At 44.3% G+C, this 14091-nt stretch overlaps 2 protein-coding genes and 1 pseudogene across 3 annotated transcripts; 1 reads left to right on the forward strand and 2 right to left on the reverse strand.

The window, feature by feature from the left end:
• Nucleotides 1–408: 408 nt before the first annotated feature.
• On the forward strand, nt 409–1248 carry LOC103995643 (NAC domain-containing protein 22-like; annotated as a pseudogene).
• Nucleotides 1249–1669: 421 nt separating this feature from the next.
• LOC103994709 (protein ALTERED PHOSPHATE STARVATION RESPONSE 1) lies at nt 1670–7096 on the reverse strand. Of its 2 annotated transcripts, XR_672475.3 has the most exons (5): nt 5607–7096; nt 5344–5501; nt 4254–4477; nt 2204–3751; nt 1670–2081 (listed from the first exon to the last, which is right to left on the reverse strand). XR_672475.3 is itself a non-coding variant. In XM_009415130.3 (4 exons), the coding sequence occupies exons 1-4, from the start codon at nt 6859–6861 to the stop codon at nt 3019–3021; spliced, it is 2370 nt and encodes a 789-aa protein (XP_009413405.2). In that variant the 5' UTR covers nt 6862–7096; the 3' UTR covers nt 1670–3018. The 2 variants fall into 2 exon arrangements, 1 of the variants encoding a protein (XP_009413405.2); XM_009415130.3 differs by having other exon boundaries at nt 1670–3751.
• A 3221-nt stretch (nt 7097–10317) lies between these two features.
• Nucleotides 10318–11196, reverse strand: LOC135597940 (uncharacterized). The gene has a single exon (XM_065091448.1). The coding sequence runs from the start codon at nt 11194–11196 to the stop codon at nt 10318–10320; it is 879 nt and encodes a 292-aa protein (XP_064947520.1).
• Nucleotides 11197–14091: the final 2895 nt, after the last annotated feature.

Below are 14091 nucleotides of genomic sequence, written 5' to 3' on the forward strand. Positions count from 1 at the left end.
TGTCTTATCTTTTGATCAACTTACAAATGTTTTTACTGAGCTTTTGTCTCACCAACAATTTCTTTTATTTCGATCTAAGATTGGTGTTTTTGATGGGAGCACTATTTTACAACAACATATAAGAAAAATATTATTGAGAAAAGTAAATTATGATAAGATCATCATGATCCTTTTAATATTTTAATAATATATTATTATAATTCTAAATCATAAAAATTATGATAATAAATTATCATAATTATATCAAATAATAAAGATTATGATCTTGAACTCTTTTATTATGTAATAATTTAGATTTATTATTAATTAAAAATTATATAATTATCATATTCTATAATATTTATATATGTGTATAAATTTATAATCACTGTTAATAAAAATTCAACTACTCATTTATTTTCTTTGCGCATGATTCACGGCACGAAGCTTCAGTTCCAGATCATCACCACCATTCATCTCACGGCAATTACTGCATGCGTTCGTCATCTGCGTTGGTGGTGTGGGGGGAACGGTTACGTGATTCTTGTGTAATCCTTGCGCAGGGTTGGCCAAGATGGGGGAGAGGGTGTGGCACTTCTACGTGCCGAGAGACCGGAAGCAAGGCGGCGGGCGGCCGAGTCGGACGACGGAACGGGGGTTGTGGAAGGCCACGGGATGCGACAGGCCGGTGCGCAGCGCCACCGATCCGAAGCGGCTCATCGGCCTCAAGAAGACGCTGGTGTACTGCCAGGGCAGGGCGCCTCGGGGCACCATGGCCGACCGGGTCATGAACGAGTACCGACTCGCCCGAGAGCTCATCCCCACTGAAGGTGTCTGCATGTGACGACACACACTTCGAGTAGTAGTAGCAGTAAGATCAGCTGGTTCTCGACTCGGCTTGTGTGCAGGAGGTTATCGTGTTGTGCAAGATATGCCGGAAAGCGACGTCGATGAAGGAGCTGGAGCAGCGTGCGGCGGCCATGGAGGAGAAGACGTCGGCGTCGCAGGTTTCTGGCTCGGTGGCGGTCTCCTCGCCGGGGTGGTCAGATCAGGAGAGCTTCCAGATGACATGCACGTACGTGATGGATGTTCTTTGCGACCACACACAGGAGGAGGAAGAGGTGGGTGTTCCGGCGGCCGAGTCTCCCCGAGCTGGAGGTTTCAAAGCTCAACAGCGAGTTGGAGTGGTTGCAGGATCCATTCTTGACTCAGCTGAGGATCCCGTGGATGATGGATCCCTGGTCGCTCTACTCAACTGCTGAGCTTTGAAGGCGTTGACTACCGGACTCAGGTCATTCCACGAAGCAGTAATTCCGGTTTCAGGTCAAGAAATGTTGACCTCCGCACACATAATTGTAACAAAGTCAAGGGAGACGATTGAGTGAAGGCGAGGAGGAACAGATAGAATGATCACATGTACAGTTTATATGTATTTTATGTTACGTTTAATCATGAGAAATAGGTCATTCTGATAGAGAAGTCTAAATCCCATCTTGTAATACGAGAGTCAGCAGCATATTATTGACTGTTCCAAACAGGAGAAAACAACGCAACAAATAGTCATATCCATAGAAGTTAATGGTCAAACATTTCATGTCAACATAACGAAACCAGAAGTCTGCGACATTTATTTATGATAAAGCAACATATGAATAATATATTCATATAATCTTGTAGGACTTTGACCAAGTAAAAGGCGGAATGCTATTATGCATCAACTTTTAATTCTTAGATTGGGCATTTGACATGAATACAGATGTTTATGTACAGAACTAATATTTCTCCTATCAGAATTCATAATGGTAGGGCTACACATAATAGATGTGTGTGTACAAAGATTTGTACAACAAAGAGATACATGCACAAATGCTCTTGAAGCACAAAAAAGGAATAGCCAAACATCCATGAGATTACAAGTCACAAGAAGCTTAAAACTGTGTTGTTTTTCTTCTAGTGAAGCTGGCAAATCTTCATCAGACTGCCTTTGCCACACCAACCGAAATAAGCAACTCTACATTCTTCCGTAAGCAACTATTCAAATACTGCAAGCTGCCGTGTGTACCTGTACATGATTCCTTTTCCTCCCTGCAGTCTTCGAAACCCTGTTTCAGATGCGACTCAATTGGTGCAGAAAATAGATGCTCTTGACATACTATGTATAAATGCCTTTTTATACAGCATCACTAATGAACGAATCAAATTATGGACCAAGAATTGCACATACTGATCCAGATTTCGGTATATTATGAAGCTCCTCCCCTCGTACTGCTGCTCGATGCCAACCATAACGAGAATGACTGTAGCTCAGAGGTGGAAACCAGAGTGGCAGGGGCATTCGTGACAGCAAATGTTTGTGTACATTATACTTTCTCCAAGCTCACATAGTGCAGCAGTAGCGGTGGAAACAAATGTTTCCGATAACAAGAACGAATAAGCAGCTGGGAAAAGGAATGAAGACGGAGACCATTGACTTCACTGACAGCGAACTATTTTATCCACATTTCTGTTGTGCATTATTGACAAAATGAAATGCCAACAATTACACTGAAACCAATCACTATATACCCTCTTGACGACTCAGTCCAGTCATAACTTCTGCAACAACAGCAAAGCGGAGACCATTAGTGCAAAGCTTCTTAGATCTTGTTAGGCACACAAGTGACAGAAGGATATATTCAATTGATATTGATCTTATATACGACAGCAAATTGTTGTTCCAAGTTCACTCCAGACTTTCTGGAAATGCTTTTAAGAGAACACTCGGAAGCTCACTTCAGGTTCCCCGGTTCCCCAGAACTGTTTTTTAATTATGATTGGCATCTAACTCCTTCCACAGGGGACACCTGCAGAGATGCTCCTGTAGCTTAGACTTGATGATGCTGAGGGTAAACAGCCACCCATTTCCCAAGCATCAGGTGTAATACGCCAGAGATTCACTATGATCTCCTTATATATTACTGGCCTACTCTTCTCAAATGAATGGTTGAATCTCAACAAAGTCAAGTGTTGTCCGATGCTCAATTTAGATCCTCTATAATCCTATGAAACAATTTCATTCTCTCTGGTAAACCGCTGTTTCTCTTCTTCGGAACGTTTGTGGAGTACCTCATAAGTTTTCATGGAATCAGCAGTAAAATTTTCCATAGCTTCAAAGACCTGCTTTAAACTTAACTGCAGGCTATTCACGGTGGAACCCTGCTGCACTACATGTTCAGATATTGATACTCCATTCTCACTGGAAATTAACATTAATTTCCTTTTCTGCTTGAGCATTTGGTGTTCCTCCTTTTCCATTGACCTTAGCTTGCTATCCATATCTCTATTGGCCGACAACCTTTGCTGCTGCTCAACTTTGTGCTGTTGCCAGATGTTGAAAACATTGTCAGCAAAAGCATGCACGGCATCCACAACATCCCTTTTGGATATCCTATCCACACTTTGAGACCAGTAATTGCAAATGACAAATACAGGAGGTGCACCTAATCTCCCTGGAGAAAACGGAACAACTCCATCATCTGTAACTTCAGGCACATAATGCATACCTTTCACAAGCCAGCCATTCAAGGATTTGACGTAGCTCCTTTGAACAGTGACCCAAACAGAGAAATTAGTAATCCAATCCACCATCTTGAACTCTAACTGCTTTACTGCATCCATACGAGGATCACCATGCTTCACTCCAGAAACAATAGAATCTAGATCTTTAGCCTCAGATATGGCTTGACACTGAATACGATGGCATTCCCACATAACTTTCCACATTCCCATAAATCTGCAAGGTTATGTTGATCCACATAAGACATCATAATTTACAACACAAATATAAACACAAGAAGCTTAGTTTAAACTACAACATTCTAAGGCACTCATTTAAAGGGGGAAAAGATTAGCACCACATGTTATACTTAAACTTATAGCAAATCAATCAAGACAAACTTGAACTCCGTAGAAGTACTAAGCAATAAGCAAATGTAATAAGGCAAATGCAAGTCATCTCACCCGACTGCTTCTACAATCCACCCTAAGTTGTAATCCTTAGTATATATGGTAGCTCAGAAGGTTCTAACTTGTGAAAACTTGTAATATCAATGTGGTTTCAATCAAAATAACATACGTGGCTGTAGGCATCATGGAGTCAAATGTCTCATAGACCTAGCGAGAAAATGGTAAGAAATATCATGGAGATAAGTTGTCTACTTTCAAGAGGAGTACATGTGCAGCCACAGATAATGCAACAAAATTAAAACAAAGAAATATCATGAACAATCTCATACCCATCAATAAGTTCACGAACTTGTGGCCATAATTCTTCATCCCTCAGCTGACTGATTTTACTAGAAATTGTGCCCACAACCTGAATGGCTATTCTTATCTTTGTAGATAGCTTCCTGTTAGAAGTTTCCACCGCCTCAACTTTTTCAGCCTCTGCACCCCTCTCGCTCAAGTGTCTCAGGCGCTCACGATTTTGTTCATATAGTGTCCTCATCTTTTCCTCAGCCTATATAAGTAGAAGATACACACATGTGCAAGGAACGATTAATTCACAATCAGTCAGAAGTTCTCTAATTGAGGTAAGACTCAAAGATCCAGAACATGATTCAAACACTAGTGAAACCTTTGTGCTTATTTCAATGTGACAAAAAGAGGCTGTGCAAAGGAGATGCTTGATTAATAAGCTAATTCATTTGTTTTGTTCAAATCACATTATACATGTATGAGTGACAGAATGAACAAGGAAGAATGCATATACATTTATGTATGTATTGTCTTTAGAAAATGAGTGGATTGAAGCTGGCTGAGCCTTCCTAATAAATCCTCGATATCAAAGCACACACCAACAAAATTTAAATGTCCTATATTAGGCCACAAACCAAATAATATTAGTGATCCTAAATGAAAAAATTGTCCTGTAAAGTTGAGATAAGAAGACAAAGTGTACAATGTGAAACATGATGATTTCAACAACCCAACATGGATTTGGATCAAGAATATGAACGTTCAGAGGGATTTCATGCTCAGACTTGATGGAAGCCAAGTTCTTGAGAAAGCAAACAAAAGAAGAAGGTTTTCCCCCAAGAGCTGTCAGATCATTAAACTGCTTCAGACAAATATTAGGACAAAACTTTATTTTAGAAAGGAATTTTCAAAGAAACAAGTCCTCTGATTATTCTACTCTTTGTGCTACTTTCTCTTTTACGAGTAAACTACTGGCTCAGCATCAAATTTTTTGTTCAAATCAGTACCTGCCCTATACCTACTTATTTGATTTCCTTGTGGCCACCTCCTCTGTAAAACCAACACTCATACCAAAACAAAATCAAGATGAGATAACTATAAACCTAGAAACATGGTTGCTATACGAACCATGACTTCCTCAAGAAGCTTTCTTTCCCAATTGTATAGCTTCTGCAAAGTTGATGAAAGATTACCACAGCCCATCGCCTTATCCTCCTCAAATACTAAAAGATCTTCATTGTCATAGGTCGCTAGAAGAGGCAACCCACATATCATCCTGGCAGAAACTGCATAGAGAAAAAAAGAAATGTGTCGGATAAAAGAGAAATAATCAGATGTTGTTACAAATGTCCTTAGAAATTCAGAAAAGAAATTTCCGAGTAGTTTCTCACCTTTATAAGGAGAATTCTTATGGTGATATAGAACCTTTCCCACTTCAAGCATTTTAGACACCTGATTGGCCGACTCAGACGCCCTATCGAACTGGGTCTTTATCTCCTGCACAACCTCGAAAACATCTTGATAACTCCGAGACACTGGAAAGCCCACTGCACCGCGTCGTTCTGCTGGTTGAGTCACCACGCTCTTCTCCACCACAAGAACCTCATGCTCGGAGCTTCTCCCTGCCTCAATTGACCTCGATTGTCGATGGGGATCCTCCCCAACACTGCCGACAACACCCTCCTTCGACCCATTAAGAGCCTTCACTGTATCCTCCCCAATCACAGCAGGCGATGTAGAAGCTAAAAACTTTGGGTCGCCATAGGCTTCCTTGACGACCTCATGGTCTTCATCTTCCAGATCAGGGATCCCTTCCTCCTCTCTTAACTCCCTCGAGCTTCGGCTTGGGGTATATGGAGGATAATAATTATCCCACGAGTCGAACGGATTTAGGAAGTCCCATGTCGAAGCCTGAGGCGCAGGCGGCGGTGGAGGCTCCCGAGAAGTAGAACTCGCACCATCTGCGACGGCTGGTGGTCGAATGTTTGGAGGCCGTGAAGAGGAACCAAGGAATCCTCTCTGCATGCCATCGCCGTAGCTCATATACGGGTAAGAAGGATAAGGGTCAAGGTTCGAGTTTTGAGGGGGAAACGGGTAGCCATAGTAAGGGTAAGCCACGTGAGGTTGTTCATCGACGGAGCCGAGGCGTATTGGCTCGGAACTCTGTGGCGGCTGCTCGTAGGAGACGGAAGACTCCGCCGGGCGGTTCCGAGCGTAGTTAAGGTTGACGTAGGTCGGCCCAACGGGAGCATCATCGGCATGAAGATGGTGAATCGGGGACGCACCATCGGAGTGGACGAGCGAATCATCGTCGGAATCAGTGGGGTGGAATTGGATGTGCGAGCCAGAGTCAGAACGGGAGTGGCCACGGACGGCAGCGGAGGGGACGGAGGCGGCAGCCGCGGGAGGCGGGAGAGGGTCGCCCTTCCGCTGGGCGGGGAGGGGGAGGACCGGCGACGCCGAGGGGAGCCCAGGGTAGATGAACCCCTGGATAGCGTCGCCGACGGAGCGGAGGGACCGGGCGTAGGCGGCGTGGGCGTCCGCGAGAGCGTAGCGATAGTGGATAGCGTCGGCGAGGAGCTGAGAGCGCTCGCGGCAGTGCGCCACGGCGGCCGCCTCCTCCAGTTTGGAGCCCCCGCAGCCCATCTCGGAAGCAGCAAGAAGAAGCAGAACCGACGCCCTCCCACGATCAGAAGAGGGAGTGAGACGCGGAGGGAACCACGGGAACAGAGATCACATCGCAGCCCCAACGGGATCGGAGATCTTAGGGTTTGGGAAACGGGGAGGAGAGGGAAGTGGGGATACGATATCGTCGACGGGGTAATCGGGACAAAATTGCATATACCGCTGAAGAAGGCGATAGCTGAACATGATGATGGTAATAAGAGGAAACGGTAACACCGGAACTATGTACCGCGGGATACGGTGTTCTGCAAACACCACAGTGCGAGGAAGTTGTCCTTTTGACGCCTGTCTCCGCCATGTGATTTTTTATTTTCTTTTGTTTTATTTAATTCCTTATTAATGGGGTATTAAAAAGTGAGTTGACGAAGATACCCTTTACGGGACGACAAATATACCCTCCCGTGTTGGTCGCTAGTCTTCTGTCGGATTCCGAGTCGGATCGTCGAGTCCATGACTCGGCCTTGCGACTCGTCGTCTTCCGAATCTGATCATTTTGCTTTCGTATATCCAATTACTTACATAGTATCTACCTCATCATGTTGAACTCACTCGTACATTGAACTCTTCTGTTGGCTGGTGGTGAAGTGAAAGGGATTGCGAGGTGTACTACAATAGCTGTGATTACGATATGATCGTTCGGAGAAGGACGCGTTGAAGGGGTAATTAAAAAGAACGCATGCGTTCTTTGATGTCATTAGACTCACCAAACGTTACCAAATAGCAGAAACATTGACTACTGATGCTTTGAACGAGTATAAGAACTCACGTGGGGTAAACGCACGTATCATTCTCGGCCTACGTCCCCAGTCCACCTTTAGAGAAGGCATGCACGAGTGCAATGGCAATTAGGAGGGAGAGGATGAGAGAATCTGCAAGTCCGGCCGTCTTCTCTGACGAAGGTTGTGGTCAAATTTGTCTTTCTGAAAAGAATGCATCCGACTGCTTGTGTGTGGATGGAGTGGGTTGAGTACTCCATCAAATGCTCACGCAGTTTGCCTCAAAAGAACAAATGGCAACGCAAGGAAGAAAAAGTAGGTGAGTCACCGTCTCCCTCAAGAAAAATAATCATGGACTTTGTCCGCAGCTGCATGTCAGAGGGGATGGTTGGAACTTAGCGCTCTCTTGGAAGAAGGAGAAGGAAGACGGCAACCGTGCCAATAAGTAACAGTGGATTGGTTCTGCGGAAAATGAATGATACTGTTTGTGGTCTGGTGGATCAGCTGCCACTCTCATCTCCACAGCAAATCTACACTATTACATTCTAGTTATCTCTTATCATGGGGAAGAAAGAGAGAGGAGCTACAGAGAAAAGATGTACCCGGCAAGCCTGGCTGTGAAAAGGATGGAATATAGTGATCTGGTATGTGTCATATGTGTGCAGCAAAACTGAGGACAAATAAATGGAATAGCTGTGAGAGGCTGCTGATAGTTTCACTTCTAGAGGACAGAGACTCGCATCATTGTATCACATCTATGATTTCTTTCTCTTCCTTTTCATATAGCAGTATTGAGTATATACTGCAACCATCACTGTGATGTCTTTTTGCAGTGGGGAAACCACCAGTGCAGGAACAGCTCCTCCAATTTGGAGAGCACTCCAAAGTTGATCAAGGGGAATCGAGAGGAGGAACAAGGAAAAAGGTAAAAGGAAGAAGGAAAGAGGTCTACAAGCGCATCATCCCTTATTCCCACAGCTTAGCTGTGTGGTGGGAGGCCACTGGCGACTGACAGCACATGGTCCGCCATTGCTGCTCCTCCTCACCTTCCAGTTTCTCGCCGCCCCAGTTGCTTCACGTGGCCACCGATGGCCTCTGCAGTGGTGTGCATTGCTGTCTAACTCTCAGATTAAGCTGCCTTTTATAGGCACATCGCCATGGCTTTCTTTTGACAAGGGAGAACTGGAAGAACATGATCTCGTGTGGTTCTCGGTCGCACTCTTTGCTTCCTTTATAGAACAATAATAAAGAAGGAGAAGGAGAAAGGAGATACTGATAAGAGGCATTAATAACTAAAACTTTATATTCCTCATAATAAATTATAATATTTCATTCTTCTTATTTAAATAAAATTAAATTAAATATTGTAACAACAAAAAATCATTTAATAATAGGCCTTGTTACTAGATGACAAATCCTAAAGTGTTGATCCTTATCATATGCATTAAAATTATGGTGTAGAGACAAAGAGATGGGTGGAGAAAAAGGACCCCCACCATTCTCATTTTTTATGCATGGTACGAAGAGCCCTCATCTTTATCTACTTTATTTATTTGCCTCCTTGTTCAAAGATGAGAATATTCTTCGTGGCATGATGGATACATCGATGTCCTCCAACAATCCCTTTTGTTGTCTCTTATTTATGGTCACATTAAAGTGCAATAGATCAAATAATGGAGCCACACCTGATGCGGAAACTGCAGCCTTTCGATGATGATCGGTGCTGGTGCACGAATCTTGGGACTATCATCGTACTATCACACACGTGCCCTCTCGGGCCGGTCGCCGCAGGTGTGGCACACTTGATAGTGACCTTTGATTTGGATCTGCCTTTCACTCTTGTCAAAGCAATTAGGGAGACTTGTTGCCGTATCGAGTTGGGAGCCTCCGCTGTGCAGCACATGCGTCCATTTCGGTGCCTTGAGATGCACGTCTGTAGAGATTTGATCGGTGGCTCCATGATCGACGCTTCTGTTAACATCGATCGACTCGATCTACATAATTATGATTAGATTTGCCATTTCATGATGAGCCCATTAGAACATATGGGCTTCACTGAGCAGGCCAGAGATTGCACGTGGAACCAAAAATATTGATGGGGATATGAGATCTGTTGCCTCTTGCCATGTCTGTGGAGTCACCATGCATGGCTTCCGCTTTGAAGACTGTGTAGAATGATGATGATCTGTATCGAGCTTGCAACACAATAATACTACTGTTGGCTACTTGCCCATGTGAGCTTGCAGATCAAACTAAGCTCTTAAGCTCTTCAATGGCTAATAGCTGATAGAATACATAGCAACCATGTGCTATCCTTGATATGTACAAATTGCATGAAGATTGAAACTTGGAAGAAAGCCATTATCTTACTTATTTCATGAAAAGATGTTGAGATATGTGTTTGTATCAAGTTTAATGAAGTCTCATAACTTAGGATCTAAGTTATGATAACTGAGAAAAGTTTTGATTGGGATGATTGATAATCCTAAAAGCCTAACTCATGATATTGGAGCTCAAATGAAGTGCAAATATTATATGAATATATTTAATTAATTATTCAAAAAAGGGTTATTCTCAACATCTTTTTGGTCAAATGTGAGTTGAGTACAACAAAGAAAAGGAGGTCTCTCCCTCGTGTCCGTTCCAACACAGTGGTATATGGTACCCTTATTCTTCTCTGAGCTTTCCGTGCATGTCATGTCTACAAGGAGGGACTGAGAATGTTAAGAAGTGAAACCCTATTATTCATCAAGCTCCTAAGCACTCGTTCGCTTCCCTTCTCCAATCCCTCGATACACTCTTTCGCCTTCTCTAACCTTTCTAATGCCGCAGTCTCTCGTTCAGACTCCCACGCAGCCTTCTTCGTCGTCGACGACAGCCTCATTAGCGTCCCTACCGTCGACGATCCCTTTAACGCCGAAGCTGCCGCCGTTTCTGCAGCCGAGGACACCGCCGCGACCCCCGCGAACACCGCCGCGGAGGCCGTCGCGGTCGCCGCCACGGCCTCCCTCAAGATGTCTGCGATCTCCGCCTCGTCCGCCGGCAGCCCTGGGGCGAGCGGGGGATGCCTGGCGATGTCCTTGGCGGCGGAGGCGAGCCGGGCGAGCGCCTTCTCGGCGCGGCGATGGGCCCGGAGGGCGGACGAGAGCCGGCCCGGGTCGTGGCGCCGGGTTGCCGCGCGGGCCTCGGACAGGTGCTGCCTGAGGGCGAGAGCGGCGGAGCGGAAGGACCCGTGCGCGTCAGCGAGGCGGAGGAATGCGTCGAGGAGCCGGTCGGCCCAGGGAGCGGGGCGGAGCCTGTCCCTGGCCAGGGGGAGGCGGAGTAAGTCGTGGAGGGCATCATGGAGTCGGCCGATGCCGGTAAATCCAGCGACGATCCATTCCCCAGCGGGGGGCGGAGAGTGGCGGCCGTCGGGCTGCAGTGGCCAGGATCGTAGGGCGCAGATCTGGCCGTGCAGGTGCGAGACGGCGGGGTGGGAGAGGGAGGGGAGGCTAGTGGAGCGGGCGTGGCGGGGCTTGTTCTCCTCACTGGGGTTCGGGCTGCCCGGGAGGGAGATGGAGCCGCGGAATGCAACGACCATTGCGAGAATACTAACAGGCACGTGTGAGCTTCTCGTCTTCTTCAGAGTTCTGCTTATAAGGTAGAGAGGAGGGGCTTAAGAAATGGTGCACGAGCGAGGAAACGAGCCCCGTCCGGCATATCCATGTCCAGTAAACGACAGCTGTAATCGTCGGCACTGCTGTCGATGCTGGAATCAATTAGATAGCTTTAACGTGAAATAATTTAATGCGATCAATCACTATCGTATGAAGTAATACGATGATGGAATTGGGCTGGAAGCAGTCACATCAATTACATGTTTCTTTCATGATGATCTCTTACTGATGAATCTGTCAGTGGTTATTGAAACAGTGTCAACTAAATCATACTTATTGGTCAGAGACGCCGTCATCTCTAAGCTCAGCGTGCCATCTCATGGCGATCACAACCGATGAGCTGTTGCCCGCCGACGAGCAATAGTCTTAGTGGCGAACTACCATTCGTCAATATCTAATTTGATCATGCAGACGACCAATAGATTTTTGGAACCTTCGACGCAAAAACGAGGAGTGCGTGTGCGAGCCAACCGGACATGACAGATCGGCTTGTTATGCGTATCCATCGTTGCCGGATCTTCGCATCCGTGCACATTTGTTTACTCATTGCAAGATTCTCTCTGTCTCCCTCGCCTCCGCCACCGTATAAGCCGTATCGCTCGTTCGATCATGTCATACGTGCTCTGATTTGGGAATCCACGTGTGGCTTACCTCCTGCTTCCTCCCGCTTTCTCTGTTCCTTGTTGGCTTGCCGTGCTGGACGACAGCAGATCGATGGCGGTGCTTGAAAACGACTCCGGGAGTTCAACTTCCACATTGGATGTTCTTCTGTTTCTTTTGATTTGATCTTTGTTCCTAATGGAAGCCATGGCTGCGGGCTTATTGGATTTCCCCCAGCTATCTCAACCTCTTGGCTTCCTTGGTGTGGGTTCGATCTCTTTATTTGTTCCTAATGGACGCCATTGCTGTGGGTTTCTTGGATTTCCCCCAAATATCTCAACCTCCTGGTTTTCTTGATGTGGGTTCGATCTCTTTCTTTGTTCCTAATGGAAGCCATGGCTGCGGGTTTTAGTGATGTGGGTTCGACCTCTTTCTTTGTTCCTAATGGAAGCCATGGCTGCAGGTTTCTTGGATTTCCCCCAACTATCTCAAGCTCTTGGCTTTCTTGATGTGGGTTCGGTCTCTTTCTTTGTTCCTAATGGAAGCCATGGCTGCGGATTTCTTGGATTTCCCCCAACTATCTCAAGCTCTTGGCTTTCTTGATGTGGGTTACTTCTCTTTCTTTGTTCCTAATGGAAGCCATGGCTATGGGTTTCTTGGATTTCCCTAACTATCTCAACCTCTTGGCTTCCTTGATATGAGTCCGATTGCTTTTTCTGTTCCTAAGGGAAGCCATTGCTGTGGGTTTCTTGGATTTCCTCAACTATCTCAAGCTCTTGGCTTTCTTCATATGTGCATACAGGTACTGGCTATTTTGTGAGTTGGGGTATAGATGATGATTTCTTTCCATGAAAAGCAGACATGAGATAGCAAATTAAGTCTATTCCTAAATTGGTGTGAGTTTAAAGTTGAATGTCTCTACTGTGTGGTTGCATCATAGTAATCTGCCTATTTGTTAAATAAAGGTGACTGCATCAAGTCTCTTTTGGTATGTGATCTATGGTTGACAGTTCGGTAACTTTGGATGGCTTGTGAAACATGAAATGATTTCTTTTTACTCATTAAGTTTTTTGCATTTCAGATGTTTCATAATATTTATCAGATCTGTGAAAAATCCTATCCTTACTCTGCACAGGCATCCATTTACTCTCTGTTATATTGATGGAATTTATCTGTTGTGAATGTAGTGATCAGATACTTGCTGTAAAAAATAGGTTGATGCTTACAAGACTTTATAGAGTAGTTTTATAAAGCAAATTAACTACCTAACAGGAGTTCTGGACATCAAGTTTGGTTACCACTTTAAAAATTATCGGAAAGAGAGAGGTATGGATGTTATGGATGTTTCAGGGTTTGGTGATGGTTTTAGATTTGCTTAGAAAGAACACTTGAGAAGAAGCTTGGCAGGGTGATAAATATTTTATCTCCATTTAGGTTAGATAATGATCAGTGATATGAAAAAAAAGCATTGTCCAATTTGTCATAGTCAGTTTTTTTTTCCTTTACCAAAGATTAGAAAGTAGAACTTGCTGTTTACATCTACAAGTCTTTGGTCAATTTTTCATTTTGCTTTTAAATATTTAAAGGTAAGGTTGCATACATTGACCCTCCCTAGACCTCGCATTGGTAGGAGCCTCGTGTATTGGGTATGCCCTTTTTGGCAAAGCTGCAGTTTTGAAGTCAAGCAGTAAGAACTTAATCTAAGCACTTTATATAATCTCATTTTCTCATATGGTAATTATGGCTTAACTAAGAGTTCATATCATCTTTTAATTTGTTGAGCTTGCATAGGCAAGTAATTGTATTTCATTAGGATGTCAGGTCAATAAAACAACTACAGAAACAGATCAAATTTAAACAATGCTGTTGCATGTGCAGAAAAACCAGCAGATATGTGACATGAGATAATACTCCTGGTGTTGGTCACCAGCAGAGATGAAGCTGCTGATTGAAAACAGGAAAACATGCATTTTATGATTTAATAGTTTTTGCAGGACATAAACAATCTTTATAATACTTTGACTGAACTACACCTGGAATATTGTAAATGTCTGAATAATATATAAAATACATAAACATATGCATATACACATTTGTGTCCATGTGTATAGGTATAAAGACATGCATATAGAGCAGAAGTTCTTTGATCCAATGTTTCAAGTTGTATTTATACATTGAGTCTCTCTGTTCCTCATCCTCGCATGTTGAGATGGTTTTGC

This window comes from Musa acuminata, chromosome BXJ2-1, assembly GCF_036884655.1.
Source record: "Musa acuminata AAA Group cultivar baxijiao chromosome BXJ2-1, Cavendish_Baxijiao_AAA, whole genome shotgun sequence".
Classification (NCBI taxonomy): domain Eukaryota; kingdom Viridiplantae; phylum Streptophyta; class Magnoliopsida; order Zingiberales; family Musaceae; genus Musa; species Musa acuminata.

Excerpts from the sequence above, each read along its gene's own strand:
- LOC135597940 (XM_065091448.1), bottom strand. The coding sequence starts at position 11,196 with ATGGTCGTTGCATTCCGCGGCTCCATCTCCCTCCCGGGCAGCCCGAAC.
- LOC103994709 (XM_009415130.3), bottom strand. The coding sequence starts at position 6,861 with ATGGGCTGCGGGGGCTCCAAACTGGAGGAGGCGGCCGCCGTGGCGCAC. Across the intron at positions 5,502-5,606 it reads TAAGAATTCTCCTTATAAAG|TTTCTGCCAGGATGATATGT; the intron begins GTGAGAAACTAC and ends TTCTCTATGCAG. Across the intron at positions 4,478-5,343 it reads AGCTTCTTGAGGAAGTCATG|GCTGAGGAAAAGATGAGGAC; the intron begins GTTCGTATAGCA and ends CTACTTATATAG.